The sequence below is a fragment of the Microtus ochrogaster genome, chromosome 10 (genome assembly GCF_000317375.1).
Source record: "Microtus ochrogaster isolate Prairie Vole_2 chromosome 10, MicOch1.0, whole genome shotgun sequence".
Classification (NCBI taxonomy): domain Eukaryota; kingdom Metazoa; phylum Chordata; class Mammalia; order Rodentia; family Cricetidae; genus Microtus; species Microtus ochrogaster.
Genome location: NC_022016.1, coordinates 54629978 through 54648153, shown reverse-complemented (window position 1 = coordinate 54648153; position 18176 = coordinate 54629978). Strand labels below are relative to the sequence as shown.

General features: G+C 55.7%; 1 protein-coding gene across 9 annotated transcripts in view; it reads left to right on the top strand.

Moving 5' to 3' along the window:
* Nucleotides 1–6: 6 nt before the first annotated feature.
* Adgrb2 (adhesion G protein-coupled receptor B2) overlaps nt 7–18176 on the top strand; it is a 37174-nt gene continuing 19004 nt past the window's right edge. For 8 of the 9 annotated variants that reach the window (XM_026782344.1, XM_026782343.1, XM_005353167.2 and 5 more), the window contains exons 1-2: nt 7–112; nt 6539–7352. In XM_026782344.1, the coding sequence (XP_026638145.1) occupies nt 6554–7352 (799 nt within the window). In that variant the 5' untranslated portion in view covers nt 7–112; nt 6539–6553. The remainder of the gene's footprint in view (nt 113–6538; nt 7353–18176) is intronic. The other variant, XM_005353172.3, reaches the window with a different exon arrangement.

Here is an 18176-nt window from a genome sequence, read left to right as displayed (position 1 = left end):
GCGGCGAGCTGCCCTGCGCCCGGCCCGGCCCCCGCCTTAGGGATGGCAAACTTGCGCCCCGCGGCCGCCTCCACCAGTGCCGGCCCACGCTCCTGCTGCTGACGGCGCCCAGGTGAGTGCTCGGCCCCAGACCCCAGCCGGCCCCGCACCGAGCCCTCGCGCGCGGTCCCGAGTTTCCGCACCAGCCCGCACTCGGGGTGCTCCGCTTGCCCATTTCTGCTCAATTCTCCGGCCCGACCTGAGTCTGTCCAGAGCTCACTCAACCCCTGTCTTAGAAGGGACTCCCAGCCCTGGGAGGAAGCCCCCTTAGTCTCCCGCGAGCCCCTTTGCTGCCCCCTCCCCCAGCCTGGACCGACCCCTTGCCGTCTGTGTCAAAGTCCCCCACCTTTAGAATCCTGACCCATTCTGACACACCGCTGTCGCGAGTCTTGCCTTGTCTCGGCCAAGATCCCGGCAGTGCGCCCCCGGTCTTGATTCGAGACCCTCTCCAACCTGCAGCTCGGCTGTCCCCCTCCCCCATCTCCCCTCGTCTGGCAGCCGGACTCTGGACCTCTCTTTCACTCTGCCCCTAGTCGTTCCGGTCCCCAACCATGTCTGTTACTGCCCTCCCCCGCGCCTGCACGGCCACCATGCTTCCCCTCTATTTCTGCCCCGAGTACCCCTTCCCCCATATCTGCCCAGAGTCCCGCCTTCCCTTTCCAATCTCTGCTGCACGTCCCTTCCCCCTCAGCCTGGAATTGGGGCCGTGTCCCCCTTGCTCCTCCAAGATCCTTTCCTCAGGCCGAGGTCTCCATCGGACCCTCGGCAGACTCCCGCGTTTGTCTTTGGCCGGAACCCCCGCCTCCCCATCCCTATCCTCCCACCACTGGTCTTAGAACCAGGCACCAGACGCACTCTTCTGCAACCCTGGGGGCTGTCATGATTTGGGGGGCTGTAGGCTGTGAAGTTGGCGACCACTCCTGCAGTCGGCTTGGTCCGAGGGCACAGCCGCGGGAAATCCTCCGCGCCACGGCTAGTGCAGAACCGGCGACCAGTCTGTTGCCCGCGGGGGGGAGGGGCGCCCGGGCCGAGAGATGCCGCCTGCCTGCCCGCCTTGCCAGCTGCCTGCCCGGCCCCTGGGCGTCCTCTGGCGCCCCCTGCCCGCAGCCCGGGACCCACCGCCCCTTATCTCGCGGACAACCCCGGGTTTCCGCAACCCAAGCGTTAGGTGTCTGCGGGACTGACGCTGGGAAGTCCCTGGGGAGATGAGGTTGGTGGGCGAGGCCAGGTGCCCAAACACTGGTTGTACGGTTACGTGCTTTGGGGATGGAGAAGGATGGTGTTGGATGGAGGGCTCATCCCAGCGGCAGGTCAAGAGCCCTTTGAGCACCAGGCACAGCTGGACTAGCCCCGGATTTCGGAATGCTCTGGTTGCTTCTTGGGCTTGAGTAGGTGTCCTTAGGGAGCTTCTGTCTGTCTACCCCATCATATTCCTCACAAGATAGGGGCAAAGGTAGAGTCTATCCGGCTTGGACGTGAGGAGGCTGTGAGCAAATCGACCTGACTCAGGACAGAGCAGGCGCTTGGAGAGTGGGGGTCAGCGTGGACACCGCACTGGGTATGCCCTGGTGATGTTGGGGAGATGAGGGACCAAGACTGACAGAGGCAATCTTCCTCTCCTCCCTTCTGCCTCCTCACTCCCCCATTCTGTCCTCTCCCCCATCTTTCTTCAGGAAGGGATGAGTCTCGTTTAGGGTGTGTGTCCGTGGCGGGCATTTCTGTTGCACAAAGGGAGGGTCTAGTTAGTCTTTGCTTCCCCCCCCCCCAGCCCTCAGCTATTGAAGGTAAGTAGCTGACACTCAGTTTTTGATCAGATGATCTGGGTTCAAAACCTGTGTTACCTGGCCAAGCTCCCTAACCTTTCTGAGCCTCAGTTGATCCTCTATAAAATGGGTCAGTGACCACTGCCCCCTATAGTTGCTGGGGAATGAAATCAGATTGTACCATGAAGTGCTTATCAATACTCGATAATGATGTCTTGTGCGGTTTACCTTCAAAGCCAAGGTCAGGTCCCTTGCTACTACTAATCCCAAGGAGGAAACGTAATGGTTGTACCCCTTTCACCTTCAGAATCATAAAGACAGAAAATACCTCCGTCCCTTTAACCCCCTAAAGGTCTAGGAAGCTTGCGACTGCTACATTCCCCCCTCTTCCCCCTTGGCTCCGCAACCTCGGGATCCTCCCTGGTCATAGGGACAGCAATGAAGACCAAGCCAAGGGCTCTGAGGTCTAGATTCAAGTATAGAGGCTGGGGAAGTAGACTCAGTATACCGAAGAGACAAGGCGCTCAAAGGCAGGCAGCTCGTTAGAGGTGGCCCATATGGAAAACCAACCACTCTGAGATACAGAACCCTTGGAGATCAGACATCGTCAGGAACTTTCTAGGGTAGTTAGCGCTGCAGGTCAGAGTTAGGGGCAACCTGGCCTGAGAGCCATGGAGTTTGGAGAAGCCTAGGGCTGACGCTAGTGCTTCAGTAGGAGGAAAGAGACGCGAACCCGTGTCGTTGTGATTGGTTATTCATCTTCTGGCGGTGTGGCCGGACCTGGGTTCCATCGGGGAGTGGCAACCTCCGAGCTATCCTCCCTCCGGGGCAGCCCTGACTACAGGGGAACAAAAGCTTTCGGTTCCTGTAGCAACCGCTCCAGCTGCTGCAAAGTTCCGGGGAGGCGGGCGGAGGGTGGCTGAGTCACCGCCCCCTCCCCTGCCACCCGCGCGCCCCCTCCCCCGGGGCCCGTCCCTCGTCCCTCGTCCCTCGTCCCCGTCTGCTCGGCTAGCCTTTCCCTCGGTGTGTGCGGCTGGCCTCCTGAGCGTCCCTCTCTGCCTTCGTTCTGGGATTGGCCTTACCCCAGGTCGCTCGCTCCTTCGGTCCCGCCCCCTAGCTCGAGAGGCTGGATGGAGGGTGAGCGCCTCCCTGGGTGCCAGCGGAGAGGGGTCCCCGAGCACCCTGCCCCCAGCTGGGAACACAGGCGTAAGACCCGGAGGCCCCGTGGCAGGCATCGGTGAGGCTGAGGATGAGTGACGGGCGCGCGAATTGGAGCTGCCAGGTGGATAAACGCGACGGATGTGCTCGTCGCCGTGCCTCCTCCCCCGCACTTCGCCCCTCCCCATCCCCTGGCCAGAGCGCTCGAGCCTCCGCATCCAGTGTTCGAATTCACAGCTGGTCCCTGGTAGACAAGAGTCGATCTGATCCCGGGGACCCCTAACAGCCGACCCAGAGGTGCCCCACCCACTGCTGATCTTCACCCTCTACTCGGGCAGCTCAACCCTTGGGTTCTTTTTTTTGGTGCAGATGGAAGCCCGAGGCTGGGCAGACCTGTGGGGTCTTTGAGGATCCCCATTCTCTCCTGAACCTAGGCAGAGAGGAACTTCTTGCTTAACTGAGAAATGATCCCCTAGACTGGAGCTACTCCAGGCTGCTCCTCTCCCATCTCAGCCCAGAAAGGTCCTGAAGCCTTTTGACCCTTTCCACCAGCCTTTTCTGACCCAGGAAGTTCTGCCTTAGAGGGGACCTTGGCCTCTACTTCCTAGCTGGTACCTCAAAAGGGTCTGTGGTCTTCCTGGCTTTGAGGTGACAGTGTCACTGTTGGTCTCCCCTGGCTCAAGGCCTTGGACTTTAGGTGAGAGGATTATCAGCATGGTCCCAAGAGACCAGGGACAGAACTCATTAGGCCAGGTCAGGCAGTGTGTTGGAGAGGCTAAAGGAGAAGAAGCCATGTGCCATTCCGGGGTAGTGATGGCACTCTATTCCCCAGAGAGGGAAACTGAGGCCCAGGTAGTTATGCATGGCTAATAATCACTGGCTGCTTGGGAGGTTGGGATCCTTTCCAGACTTCTGCCTGGGTCAGTGCTCATAGGAGGACCCGTCACAGCTGAACACCTCAAGATCTTGAATAAGGTCATGGCTGTGACCCAGCTTCAGTTGAGTCTGTCCCTTAATGTGAAAGGTAGACATGTAAGACGCTTGCCCTCATCCTCTGTCTTACAGTGAGGCTGTGGAGCAGTGAAGGCCATGCCCTGAGGGCAGGGGAGAATCCTGGGATGGGTCTGAAGACACTGAGTGGACATGGGGATTGGCCAGTGTGTACAGGTGGCTCCCTTCCGGAGGAGCCAGACTTTGGCAGGGACCAGGTTAGACTTAGTGTTTCTTGATGAACTGGAGCAGCAGAGGTCCAGGAGTTGGGACCAGGGCTCTGTGATTCCCCTGCTTTAAAAACATAAGGAAGGGGCTATGGGTGGTCCTGCCCAATACCTAGCTGTCATCTACCATGTCAGGGCCAAGCACCTGTGTGTGTCCACACGTGGGAATAGACACATTTTTGTATGTATGCAGTGGTCTGACTTCACTGTGTGTGTGGTATGTGCACCTTTGTGTACATACGAGGTGACATGCTGAGCTTGCCACATACCTGCATGCACGTGTGTCTTCATATGGAGAACACTGAATGCTTATCTGCACACACATCTGTGCATGTGTGCTGTTGTGTATGTATGTGTCTCTGGGGCCCAAGTCTGTTGAAGCCCAGGTCTGTTGAGGTATATATATGGGGAAGAGGTTCCCTGCCTTGCTCTAGGTGGGGGAGGGGAGGCCAGTTATAATGAGCCCCTACCTCTCCTCTGCTGAGCTACAGCCATGGCCTGAATTTTGCAGCCTGCTTAAAAATAATTGGGGGCAGCGGGGGGGATTGGATGTCACTCATCATCAGCCTCTGGCTTCGCCGGTTACCGCAGCAGCCTGGGTGGGCTGCACAGTTTGGGACAGGCATGATTGCAGCGGGGAAGGCCAGGGCTCCTGTGCGCCTTTTCGGCTCCTCAGAGGAAGGTAGGATAGTCTTTGGAGGAGGGTAAGGCCACTCCTCTTCAGTGAGTGAGCCTTTCCAGAATGGTTGGGGAAGGATGGGTGCCTGTCTCTGACTGGGGCTTGGGCTTGGCTCAGTGGCGCCCCGTGCGGGGAAAGTCGCGTTCGGAGCTCCATGCATCCTGCTGCAGGATTGGAGTACTGGGGTTCTAATTTCTGTTCCCTGCTCCTGAAACTATTTAGAACAGTCCTGGGGAAAGGTATCCCCAGGGAGCAGCTGTGTCTTAGAAAACCTAGCCACACCTGTGAACTGTCCTATGGTTGTGATTTGAATTCCCAGAAGGAATCACTTGTCCACTTGTCCTGAATCCCAAGCAATAAGCTAAGGGAAGGCACAAGAAGCTCTGGGTGGGCTTGAGGGTGGGGAGCCGAGGTCCTGAATTCCAGTCCTAACTAGTCCACCTTTGTGTGATCTTGAACAGGTGGCCTTATGTTTTCTCTAACATGGAAGCTCCAGACTAGATGGGTCCATGCTGGCCTGTGGGCTGTGTGGTGGCAGGGAGGAGGAGGGGGGAGGCTGTGCAATTGCGTTAGAATTGGACGGAAGTGAGGCTGATCTAGATTTGTACCCGTCTGCTTTTTGGGAATTGGGGTAGAAGCTGGGTGGGAGTGGCTGGTGGTTCTGTCCTGGTCTGATGGGTGGGAAGGTGGTTCCTGCCTTCTAGCCTTAGTGTCCTGCAGGGTGCACCTTGGGTCCTGTGTGTCCTCTGCCTGTCTGGACTGCATTCACACTTGCTGGGAGATCAGCTGAGCATAGCGCTTTGAGAGAAAGAAGCCAACAGACTGGCCTTTCCTCTTACGGCCTAGAGATGAGCCTCAAGGAGAGCACGCTGAGGGAGGTGGAAAGAGGGGGCGGTGATGGGAATTACTGTGCCCATTTTGTAGATTAGGAAACTGAGGTTCATGAGACTCATCCGGTCGGCAAGTGGCTGGCTGAGCTGGACTGATGCCCAGTGTCTCCCTCCTCTCCTCGTTCCCACAGCAGCGGTACCCATGACATCCACACTGGCAGTACCCTCTCTTTCCCAGGTATGGCTGGGTTAGGCACAGTTCCTGGCACCTGGCAGTCACTCCACCCCTTCCTCTCTTGCTCAGTGAAGGGAGTGAGTGAGAACATTGTTCCGGGAATAACCTTGAATCGCACTGATTTATAAAAAAGCAAATGGTTGTCAAACATCACCACGTTGACTGCTGGGTTACACACGGCACTCCTCACAGCTGATCACGACACACCGACTGAGAGCAGAGGCTCTGGAGGATAAAGGGGTGGCAGGGCTGGCTGAATGTGGATGTCAGGATGTCAGGCCCAGCCGCCCCTGGCTGGTGGGCTGCATGGGGGCAGTGATAACTAGGGCTCTTAAGAACTGAGGCACGGGATTCCAGCTCCTCCTGGAACTATTCCCTAAGTTATTTCATATTGCCCTTGTAGGGTAGATGAGATAGGCAATTTTGTAGGATCCATGTGATAAGCACAGCCATTTTACAGGCAGAAAAACCAAGGCACAGAGAGGTCATCTGCCTGGTCTAAGGTCATACAGATAGACAACCAACTCCCCCCCCCCACTCCTTGCGATTACACTCTGGAGCCTCAGAGCACTTGCTGACTGACCAGGGGCTCTGCTGACCTCTGTTTTTCTCCACAGGGCAAGGGACATAGGATGACCCCAGCCTGTCCCCTCTTACTGTCTGTGATTCTGTCCCTGCGCCTGGCCACGGCCTTCGACCCCGCCCCCAGTGCCTGCTCCGCCCTGGCCTCGGGCGTACTCTACGGGGCCTTCTCGCTGCAGGACCTCTTTCCTACCATCGCCTCGGGCTGCTCCTGGACCTTGGAGAACCCTGACCCCACCAAGTACTCCCTCTACCTACGCTTCAATCGACAGGAGCAGGTGTGCACCCACTTTGCCCCCCGCCTGCTGCCCCTGGACCACTACCTGGTCAACTTTACCTGCCTGCGGCCTGGTCCCGAGGAAGCAGCAGCCCAGGCGGAATCAGAGGTGGGGCGGCCAGAGGAGGAGGAGGAGGCAGCGTCAGGGTTGGAGCTTTGTGGTGGCTCAGGCCCCTTTACCTTCCTGCACTTCGACAAGAACTTCGTGCAGCTGTGCCTGTCGGCTGAGCCCTCCGAGGCCCCACGGCTGCTGGCGCCCGCTGCCCTAGCCTTCCGCTTTGTGGAAGTTTTGCTTATCAACAACAACAATTCCAGCCAGTTCACCTGTGGCGTGCTCTGCCGCTGGAGTGAGGAGTGTGGCCGTGCTGCAGGCAGGGCTTGTGGCTTTGCTCAGCCAGGGTGCAGCTGCCCTGGGGAGGCTGGGGCCAGCCCCACCACCACCACACCTCCAGGGCCTCCAGCTGCCCACACCTTATCCAATGCCCTGGTGCCTGGGGGCCCGGCCCCACCTGCTGAGGCTGACTTGCACTCGGGGAGCAGCAATGACCTGTTCACCACCGAGATGAGATATGGTGAGTCTGGGCTGGGTCTGAGTGGGGTGGGGCATCGAGGGGACCGACAATGTCTGCGGGTGTCCATCCTGGCCAGTCCCGACCGTTTGCAGAGGACGTCACCTCTGTGCTCAGCCTTGTCCAGATGTAAAGGTCATCGAAATCAGATTTTACCTGAGCGGGATGCAGATGAGCCGGTGCAGGTGGTGTAGATAGATAGTTGGCCAGGGGAGCTTCCTGAAGAGGAGGGTGCTGGAGCACAGACCGTAGAACAGGTGATAGGCATAGCAGTGCCGAGGGCATCCCGGGCAGATGGAGCCCCAAACTGGAGTGGCTGTGGCAGACCCTGGCACTGTGAGTTGACAAATCTGCCTGGAGGCTGGAGTAGGCAGGGAGCAGAAACGTGTTCCTGCCCACACAGGTCAATGATTTTTGGCAGCACCCCAGGGTCAGGGCGGAAGGAGGTGAGGGAGAGTATGCCTGGGTGAAGAGGCCCGAGCTCTGAGATGCCTCGGAGGGCTGGACTGGCTCAACTCCCAGTGTCCCATCTCCCCCACTGGGCCCATGTCTTCTGGGACCAAGGCCGCCAGCTGCTGGCGCTTCTTGCTGACTGGGCAAAAGCTCTTGGAGTCCTCTCGCCTGCCTGCTCCCACACCCACCCCAGCTTCACAGCCATGGCCACCTCCCACTGCCCTGCTTACTACAGCTTCTAGTCCCAGCTCCCCTCGCCAGCTGGACCTTCTATGCCTGGTGACCAGTGCCGAGCCAAGGGCTGACTTAGGGGTCAGTGGGGAACAGGCCCCAGAGCTAGGTGGATGGGAGAGAGGTAGATCTGGAACTGGTTCTTGTGTTGGGAGGCCCTTTGCCTCTCTGGACCTCCGTTTCCCCAAATGTTGGTCTACCCTGGAGAGGATGGAGGATGCATGTAGATCTCACTGAATATTTACATGGGAGGAAGGGGGCTCATGTGAGGTCACTGGAGGGATCAGCAGAGGGCAGAACCTTCTTGTATCCCTGCTTTGGAGAGTAGAGCCCAGGTGCTGGACACTCTTTGACCGTTAGCATCGTTAACAAAGGCATTGGTTTTTTTGTAAAACTGGGAGATTTCTTTGAATTAGTTAGAAAGGGAGTTAAAACAATGGCTTCTCCTAGTGCTTTGCAGGGGGACTTTCTTGGCCTCCCCCACGAAATATCTGGCCATCATACCCACATGGGCACAGTGAGCACCTAGTGGCCTGGCCAGCTTGGCCTTCAACAGTGGTCGATGAAGCCATCCATGTGACAGCCAGGCCGTGGGCAGGTTACGGGCCCTGGAGGCTGGCCTGGGATTTAGTGCCTGCAGGAAGAAATTGAATTTTGCTTCTTTTGTCGAACATCAGCGGAGAGCGCCAGGCGTATATCAGGAGGTTTATGACTCTTCCTGCATGGCCACCACCGCTGTCATTCTGTAGGGCCTCCCCCATTCTGCTCAGCTGAGGGCAAGTTCTTTTGTGTGGCTTTCGCTGTGGCCCCTCGGCCCAGTGGTTTGGAGTGGACGGAGCAAGGCTTTGCCCTCCTGGATGGGCACTGGCTGGGCAGGCTGCCATGTGGAGCACAGAGCCAGGAGCAGCCAGCTGGGCTTGTTGAAGCCGGAAGCAGGATCTGGTTGGTAGCGAGGGCATCTTCAGGAGTCAGAGAGGGCTGATGACTGGAAGTGTACCATCAACAGAGCCCCCACGAGGACCCTTGAGTTTGAGCGGGATGGAGGTTGGATGGCCGGTTATTCTTGAGGCTCTTGGTGAAGAGACCCCTGAGCTGGAGGTTCTGGCTGTTTTCCGGACCTTGCCTCTGCTCTGCCCCTTGCCCCATTTGGCACCTGTTCAGGTGGTGGTTGCTCTGTGGGGAGCTGGCATGGGGAATAAAGCATCAGCTGACATAAGTGGGCCGAACTTGCCCTGCATACTGGTACCCAGAGCTGGCTGGCTCAGCCCCTTCCTCTCCCCAAAGCAGGCAGGAGGCTCTTTCGCTCTGCCACCTCCTCCCTCCTGCCCAACCTTTCTGACGTGAGAGACGGCGGGTACACGACTCAGTTCATTTCACGTGCCAGGGTGTGTCTGCCGGTCAGAGGCGTTGTCAGGGCCCAGAGCACGCTGCTCTTCTCACCGAGACCTTGGGCCTCCTCCACACCATCCTCTATGCCACACCCTAGAATGCAGAATAAGCTGGCGCAAGGAGCTGCCAGACAGAGAGCAAGGTTTATGGATGGTGAACAGGAAGAGACCCTCTGCCAGGAACTGGGACAGGGAAGGAAGCTGGGTTCCCTCTCTTTAGGACATCCTTGAGAGGAGTCAGCAGAAGACAAAGCAGGATGGACCGAGGGTGGGACCAGACGATGAGGAGGTTAGGGGCCGTGGGGTGCCTTGGCCAGCCTCAGAGCCGAGTGCGTTTGACAAGAGGGTACAGGCGCCTGTTAATTTCACGCAAACTGCCTTTGATAGATCTCTTGTTATTTTTGGTGAGTTGAGCCATAAATTTGTGCCATCTTGCTGCCGCAATCTGTTAAGTGTGGGGAGAGGAAGAAAGAGAAGGCAGGCAGGAAGGAGCCCTCAGAAGGCTGGCAGTGAGGCTGGCTGAGGCCAGAGCTGGGAGGCAAGTCACAGAAGTGGTGCCCACTGCAGGGCCCAGCTGCTGAAGATGGGTCACACTCCCACCCACTAATCCTCTGGGGCTAGGGGACACTTGGTACACGGGGATGGCTGGAAGAGCCCCCCGCCCCCCAAGCCCCCGCGCCCCATGCAACGCAACTACTTCCCTCCTCTGCTGCACAACTGTCTTCCCTCAGGGCACTTTTCCTCCCGGGCCAGATGTTCCCAGCCCACCCTCCCCATCATCTGCACTCTTTCTGAGACATAGCCCCCGGGGACACTGTGGACTTCTGTGGGGGGGGGCAAGGGTGGCTTCAGATCCCTACCTACCTCTGCTAGTGTGTCACTTGAGCAAGTCACTGGCCTTCTTAGAATCCTCAGACACCTCAGATCTCTGTGTGTCACCTTCCCAGTCTAGAGCCTGAGCCTCCAGTTCTACCTAAGCACCCCTTCCCAGTGTTTGAACCCTCTGTTGGGCACACCTGTCCACTCTTTCCAGCCCCCCCTCCATCTCTCGCCTGCCCACTCACTGACCCCCCCTCGTTGTCCTTAGAGCCCCTATTTTCTACTCCCAACCTCTGCTTGGACTGTCCCCCACCCTGGGATACCTTTCGCCCTTGGTGACCAAATCTCTCCCATGCTGCTAAGCCTCATGTATGAGTTACAGCACCTGTGGGTGCTGGAGAGAACACCGACCTGCTCCACTCAGTCCTGGGAGTGAGGACGCTTGCTCCCTCTGTGCTCAAGTTTAGGTCTTCTGTGTTAGCCATTCTTTTCTAGTGGCGAGAAATGGGGCCTCACCTGCTTCCTTGCAGCTCCTATGCTAAGGAGGCAGGTCCTCTCTATAGAGCAGGAAAGATGGAGGCCATGGCATTTCCTGGGGCTCCTGTCAGTGCATCCCAGAATTTTCAGGCCTTTTAGTACAGCCTGCCAATCTCTCATACACATCACTGGGTCTTTTTTTGTGTTTATTCAAGACAGAGTTTCTCTGTGTAACAGCCCTGGCTGTCCTGGAACTTGCTCTGTAGACCAGGCTGGCCTCGAACTCACAGAGATCTGCCTGCCTCTGCTTCCTGAGTGCTGGGGTTCAAGGCGTGCGCCACCACCGCCCGGCCCCCATCACTGCCCAGCCCTCATCACTGTGTCCTTATCTGTGGACTTCCTGCAGAACCTGGGTCTGGCTCTGAGTGAGATCAGAGAAGAGTGGGATACACCCTGTGTACTCTGTGTCGCAGGGTGGCTGCTGGTGCACAGTGACAGTCAAGGCCACAGGCTGAAGTCGCCCTGTCCTGAAGTGGACAAGTGACTTCACTGCTACTTTGTCACCTGTGCAGTGAGGACAGAAGAGCTGTGCCCTGCAGTGCTGTAAGAGCTTGGTGTGGCACCTGGCTACGTTAAGCTTCTCTCCTGCTCCTAATGTCACAGGTCCACGACTAGGCGTGTTCTAAAGAAAAGAGGTTTATTTTGGCTCACGATTCTGTTCCAAGGTCAAGAGCCTGTGTCTAGTGATGGTGACCTTGCTGGCAAAGTTCCTAGGTGGTATATAGAATCTATCACGTGCTATCACATGGCAAGGGAGGGACCATGTGTGCCTGTGTCTCATCTCTCTTAATTCTTCTTTTAAAAAGACAGGGTCTCGCCGAGTGGTGGTGGCGCATGCCTTTAATCCCAGCACTCGGGAGGCAGAGGCAGGCGGATCTCTGTGAGTTCAAGGCCAGCCTGGTCTAGAAGAGCTAGTTCCAGGACAGGAACCAAAAAGCTAAGGAGAAACCCTGTCTCGAAAATCAAAAAAAAAAAAAAAAAAAAAAAAAGACAAGGTCTCTCTGGCAGGCCTGAACTTGTTATGTAGACCAGACTGGCCTCAAATTCACAGAGATCTGCCTGCTTCTGTCTCCAGGGAGCTGAGATTAGAAGTGTGCACCACGGTACCTGACATCTCTCATTGCTTAGGAAGCTACCACGGCTAACCCCAGTGACCTTCCCAAACCTTCTTCTTAATTCAAGTTAAGTTTGTACTCTTTTTTTTTTTAAGACAGGGTCTCATGTATCCCAGATTGGCCTCAACCTTACTATATAGTTGAGCAGGACCTTGAACTGCAATCCTCCTGCCTCTGTCTCCTGGGCCTTGGGATTACCATGTCTAGTTTTATGGCAGTACTGGGGATGGAAGCCAGGGCTTTGTCATGCTAGGAAAGTCCTCTCCCAGTTGAGTTCCATCCCCACCTTCCTGTTTTGTTCTTGAAGCAGGATCTCACGTAGTCCAGGTTAGCCTCAGACTCACAGTGTAGCTGGGGATGACCTTGAATTTACAGTCCTTCTGCCTCTATCTTCCTTCCACTGGGATTACAAGCCTGTGTCACCATGCCTGGCTCTGAATTTCCACCCTCTTTATACCTCACAATGGGGAATAAATTTCTATACACGAACCCTTGGGACACACACTAAACCACAGTGCTGGCCAATAAACAGTTGCCGTGTTATCATAATTTAGTGTTCTGGATGTCACAGAAGGTGGGGAGGGAGAGTGGAGGATCAAACTATGAGGGAGTGGGAAGGCAGAAGAGGTGACTCCGAGGTGGGTTTTGAGGGGTGAATAGGAATTCACTAGCCTGTGAAATTTCTCCTTAAATTGAATTGCCTTTTAAATTTAATATATTAAAAAGAGATTTCATATCGTAAATGGAAAGAGTTATCACTTATCTGAAAGAGAAGATAACAAAAGCAACAAGCACGGCGAAAACAAAGCGGCGGTATTAAATTCTAGCCTTCCGTGTTCCTGCTTCCTCGTTTGTTAGAAAGAGAAATTAGCACTGGCTGGATATGTGTGAAAGTCTGGGGCTCACGAGACTTTATCCTTAGTGCAGTTGGAAGGGCATCTGGCATCACTGGGAGGAGTTGTGCCCTTCAGGAAGACAACAGGCGCAGACAGGATGGTCCCAACAAGTCAGCCAGTTGTCCTAGAAGAGACCTAGAGGTAAGGGCCATTTCCCTGTCCACAAGGCCCCAGCCACCGCAGCCATCCTGCTGGCACATTGTGAAAGCCCCTGGAAGGGCCTTGTTAGCCGAGAGAACAGCCTGCACAAGGGCGGAAGTGTGAACTAGCACACGGAGGAAGAAGCTATAAGGAGCAGAGCTGCTGGCTGGGAAGGGAGCCGGGGCCAGGACTCTGAATGCCGTCCCAAGGAAGACACGCCTTGTCTGGGGACCTCATCCTGATGCTTAGTGGCTTGGAAGCAGCAAGAAACAGGGCATTGTGGAGGAGGCGGTCTGAGTCAGCTGTGGTCCTGGCTTTCTAGGAGGATGTAACCACATGGGGAAGTAGCAGGTATCCAGCTCAGGTGGAAGGCTGGGCTCATGGGTTCGTAGGAAGTAGGATTCCCCAAGGGAGCCTGGCATCCTGGCAGGTACCTGGCTTCATAGGGAGACCCGGTTACACTGGGCTACAGGGAAGAGCCTAGGGTTTTCAAAAGCCACCTCCCTCTCTGCACCGCTGGAGCCAGGAAGGCATGGAAGGCCACAGCAGGGGGGCTGGCTAACTGGTCCCACCAAGGCTCTGGGTCCAGTGTGAGGGAAGGGTGCTGAGAGCCCTAGGGAGGACTCGCTTTGGAAGTCACAGCCTTCTCTCCAAGGAAGCAGTGGTTGTTTGTTGTCTTTAACACATTCTTAACGTAGAGGTCTTGGATGCCCAACCATGTGGAGTCTGGGGAGCACAGCGTAGCAGGTGTCGGCAGTTGTAGCTCAGTGAGCTCAGGGACGGAGAGCCTGTGGATCCTGCCTACAGCGTCAAGGTGAGCAGAGGGTAACCCCTGGTGGCTGGGGTGGAGGAACCCCCAGGACAATATGGCCTGTGTTTACTGGAGGGTTTCCTTGTCTTGACTGCTTGGAGTCCAGGCCTTCCGTGCCAGAGGGCACTGAGGACTGGGACTTCGGTATCATGGGAGCTGTGGGTACAGTGGACTGACGGCTAATGTAAGATGATCTAAGAACCAGGCCACAGAGAGGGGTCAGCACACCCAAATTCCTGTGTAGCGAGTCTGGGACGGCTGCTCGGAAGAGGCCACATTTACTGCGTACTTGGCAGTCAGATGAAGGGAAGGGCGTTTGACAGGGAAGGAACAGAAGCATTCAGAGGAGAACGTATTTGTGTGATTGAACAGTGGGGTACAGTGCCCCCTTTTGATTGTGTGCGAGACAGTCCATATCTCTAATCCTCTCTCTGGAGACGTGGTAGGTATTATCCGTAACTTCCAGCTGAAGAATCCGAAGCTCAGAGAGATCAGGTTTCTTGGGCGAGAGCATACATACAGCAAGACCGAGGCAAGGCTGCAAGTCCCATATCTGCCTGTTCAGCTCCTTCTCATTGGTCCAGGCCGTCTTGCTGTGTGCTGGACTGTCTGTCTGGTGGGAAGATGGGAACAGGACTGGACAGGCCAACAGGAGCCGGAGGTTTATAGTGTAACCATAGCAGTGGGGAGCTGCTGAAGGCCCCCTCAGAAGGGGAGTCATGTGGCTGGAACAGGATCCCAGTGTCACTAGAAGCCACAGAGGAGAGCTAGCCCCTGATGGTCTCAGGGGGGTGGTGTTTTGGGGAGGGGCTGAGCACGTGCAGGTGAGAACCTGGTGAATCTCCATGGGCATTAGGCAGGAAAACCAGAGAAGGTTCTGGTTAAGCTTCATCCTGTCAGAGTGGTGCAGCTCTGGAGAGGAAATCCGCATCAGCCAGGCCTGGCTGTGAGCCCCGCTCACCTCTTTCCCCTGGGAACCTCATTTCTTATGAGTGAAGTGGGTGAACTGACCCCAAGGGGACTGAGTGGAGTACTGGGGAGTGCCTGGTGATAGGTGCCTGGAACTATTTAGTACAGGACATTTTAGGGCCGGGGAGATGGCTCAGTGGCTGAAGTGTTTGCCTCGCAAGCCCGAGGAACTGGGTTTGGATCCCCAGAACCTGTATAAAAGCCAGGCATGGTAGTACACGTTTGTAATCCCTGTGATCTTGCAACAAAGCGAGAGGTGGGATGGGAGATTTCAGAAGCTTGCTGGCCAGCTAGCCTGGCACATCCGGTGGTGAGCATCAAGTGATCCCGTCTTAAACGAGCTGGAAGGTGAGGCCTAACACTTGTAGCTGTCTTCTGACCTCCATATGTGAGCTCTGACATGCACAAACCCGCACTCACACATGCCAACATATATACACACATACATAGACACATATCACACAGGTGGGACATTGGGGATCATGGGGGCACTCACTGCCGTCTTGGGTCCTCTTTGTCCTCTTTGAAATTGCCTGCCTCAGCCTCACACTAAACCTACCGTGTTCTGGGCCTGTACATGCATACTGAATAAATGTTCCTGGCATGAAATACCAGCTGGTCTTATCTGTCTTTGTCCCCTCCAGGGACAACTGGCTTTCCCAAGCAGGGAGATGAATTGCTGGTTACTCCTGAGGGAGGTGGGGTGGTGCATGGGAGGGAAGGCTGCGGGAGTAGGGCCCCTAGCTGTGCAGCAGCCAGCAGCAGGCTGTTCCTTCACCAATCTGGCCCTGCTCGGGAGACTGAGAGAGGGACCCCAAATCTAAGTTTGGAAAATCTTATTGCAAGTAGGGTGGACTCTAGAAGCCACTAACTCACCTTTGGTTATAATGGCTGGTGAGTTGGTTGGGGGATGTGGGGTCCACAGAGAACAAGGCAAGCCCACAACACACAAGTCAGATGGTCTTTGACATGTCTTGAGTTGTGGTTGACTGCGTGCCAGGCTGAGACCTAGAAATGGGCACAAGGTGTAATCGGAGCAGGACCCAGAGTGTCCTATGGCACTAGGACCGTTTGTACAGCATCTCCAGAATGTGGATTGTGATGGATGCTGGCCTTACGGGCTGTCCCCGTGGAGGCTGGTGTTCACAAGGCTTGGTGGGGGACTGTATACAGCTTCAAATGGCTCAAAGGGGGAGGTGGGCAGTGCAGACAGAAGATGGAACCACGGGCTGGAAACATGGCTCAGTGGTTAAGAGCTCTGCCTGTTCTTCTGGAGGATCTGGGTTTTGTTTCCCAGCACCCCACATGGCCGCTCACAGCTGTTTATAAGTCCAGAACCTAGGGACCCAACAACCTTTCCTGGCCTCCAGGTACACAGACATATATGCAGGCAAACTGCCCCACACATCAAGTAAATAATTAAAAAGATGGGAATGGAGCCATCTATGATGAAAGGGACATAGGAAAGGGGACAGCTACTGCCTAGGAGTGGCCAATAGGGAAGGCTTCTGAGACGAGAGGTTATTGGAGATGGGGTTTGAAGGTTGGATAGGGGTTTTCTAGGAAGGTGAGGACTCAAGGGAAGAGGTTTGATAAGATGTGTTGAGTGGGGTCTGACGTGAAACGGTTCAGGGGGTCACCTGGCTGGGGATTGTGGGGCAGGTGGGGTTTGGGCAGGATGATGGGGGTGCTGGCTCAGGGGGATGCATTAAACTTTGAAGATGATTGTGGTAATGGCTGACGGAAACGTGGCTGCTTGCTGTAAGAAGCAGGTAGGGAGGCGGCAGGGTAGCCCAGGAAAGATCAATGTTGAGGGTCAAGAGAGATGAGGCCTTGCAGTGTCCCCAGGATTCAGCAGCAGTGAGGACGCTGGTGACTTTGTCAAGACCTGCTTCAGTAGAAAGATGTGGGCAGCAGTGAGGCTGCAGTGGATCAACGGGGGAGGTGACATCCAGCCAGGAAGTGAGCCAGTGGCAGGTGAGAAAGCCGAGTGTCAGCTGGGGATCACTCAGCGGGATTGGAAGCAAGCCCAGGGCAGCAAGCCCAGGGCAGCGGCTAGAGGAGGAAGTGTGGGGCAGGGAGAGACCCCTAAAACAGAGGAGGCCTGGTCAGTCACTTGCTACAGGGAGAGGTTGCTGACTGAGTGCTCACAGGAAGGGGACAGGGAAGGGGCCTTCTGGGAAGGCGGAGGAGGGGTGGCCACAAGTCAGGGCTGTGTACCCTAGCTTCCCCATTCCCTGTGAAGGAGGCTGTGGCTAAAGGAGTGGCTGAGGGGAGAGTGGATCAGGGCCAGTGGGACCCCAGGGGGGAAGCAAGGAAGCCCACAAGGGCCTCTGAGAAGCCTGGGTGCCTAGCAGGCACAGAGCCCCAAACCTGTCACAGGGCCAGCTGGCTTCACTCTAGGGCCTTCAGCAGCCTGGGAGTGGGTGTGGAGAAAGTGACTTGTCACCAGGCTCTAGGCTGGGATGGCTGAGCAGGCGTGACAGGAGAGCTGGGTACAGGGGACTGAGCAGCTGCTGGCCTGGCTCCGACACCTCTGAAGACTGCTAGAGACGGTGTCTTAGTTAGTGTTTCTATTGCAGTGGTTACGAGATCATGGCCAAAATCAACCTGAGGCATAAAAGGTTCATTTCATCTTACGGCTTGTCCATTAGGGAAGCCAGGTTCGGTACTCACGGCAAGAAATGATGCCGAGGCCATGGGGAAACACTGCTTACCCATGTGCTGTAACTCCTCGCTGGCTCATTCCGCTTTCTTATTTATTTATTTATTTACTTATTTACTTATTTATTTATTTATTTATTGAGATAGGGTCTCTCCACATATCCCTGGCTGTCCTGGAACTCACGGAGATCCTCCTGCCTCCGGATTAAAAGCGCATGCCACCACCGCTGGCTCATTCCGCTTTCTTATTTATTTATTTATTTATTTATTTATTTATTTATTTATTTATTTATTGAGATAGGGTCTCTCCACATATCCCTGGCTGTCCTGGAACTCACGGAGATCCTCCTGCCTCCGGATTAAAAGCGCATGCCACCACACCCAGCTCAGCCTGCTTTCTTACACGACCCAGGGTCACCTGCTCAGGGGTGACCACCCACGGTGGGCCAGGCCCTCTCACTTCGATTATTAATCAAGAAAATGCACTTCAGACTTGCCTGCAGGCCCATCTAATGGAAGCATTTTCTCAATTAAGATTTCCTCTTGTATATCTGGGAGGTTGGTGCAGAGTTGACAAAAAATAACCAGCATGGACTGAGACTGTATGAGGGCTCAAGGAAGCATGGCGGCTAAAGGGTGGCGGCGGGAAAGAAAATGATGCCACCATTCTCGTAATTCCTGTTGAGCTTCCTTCGGGGGTGGGGTGGGGAGGGCTTAAGGTTAAGATTCCTGAAGGCGGGATTTTCCCAGAGCAGTCAGGATCAGAGATAGGAAGGGACTGCCGAGAGCTGCACAGCTGGCTA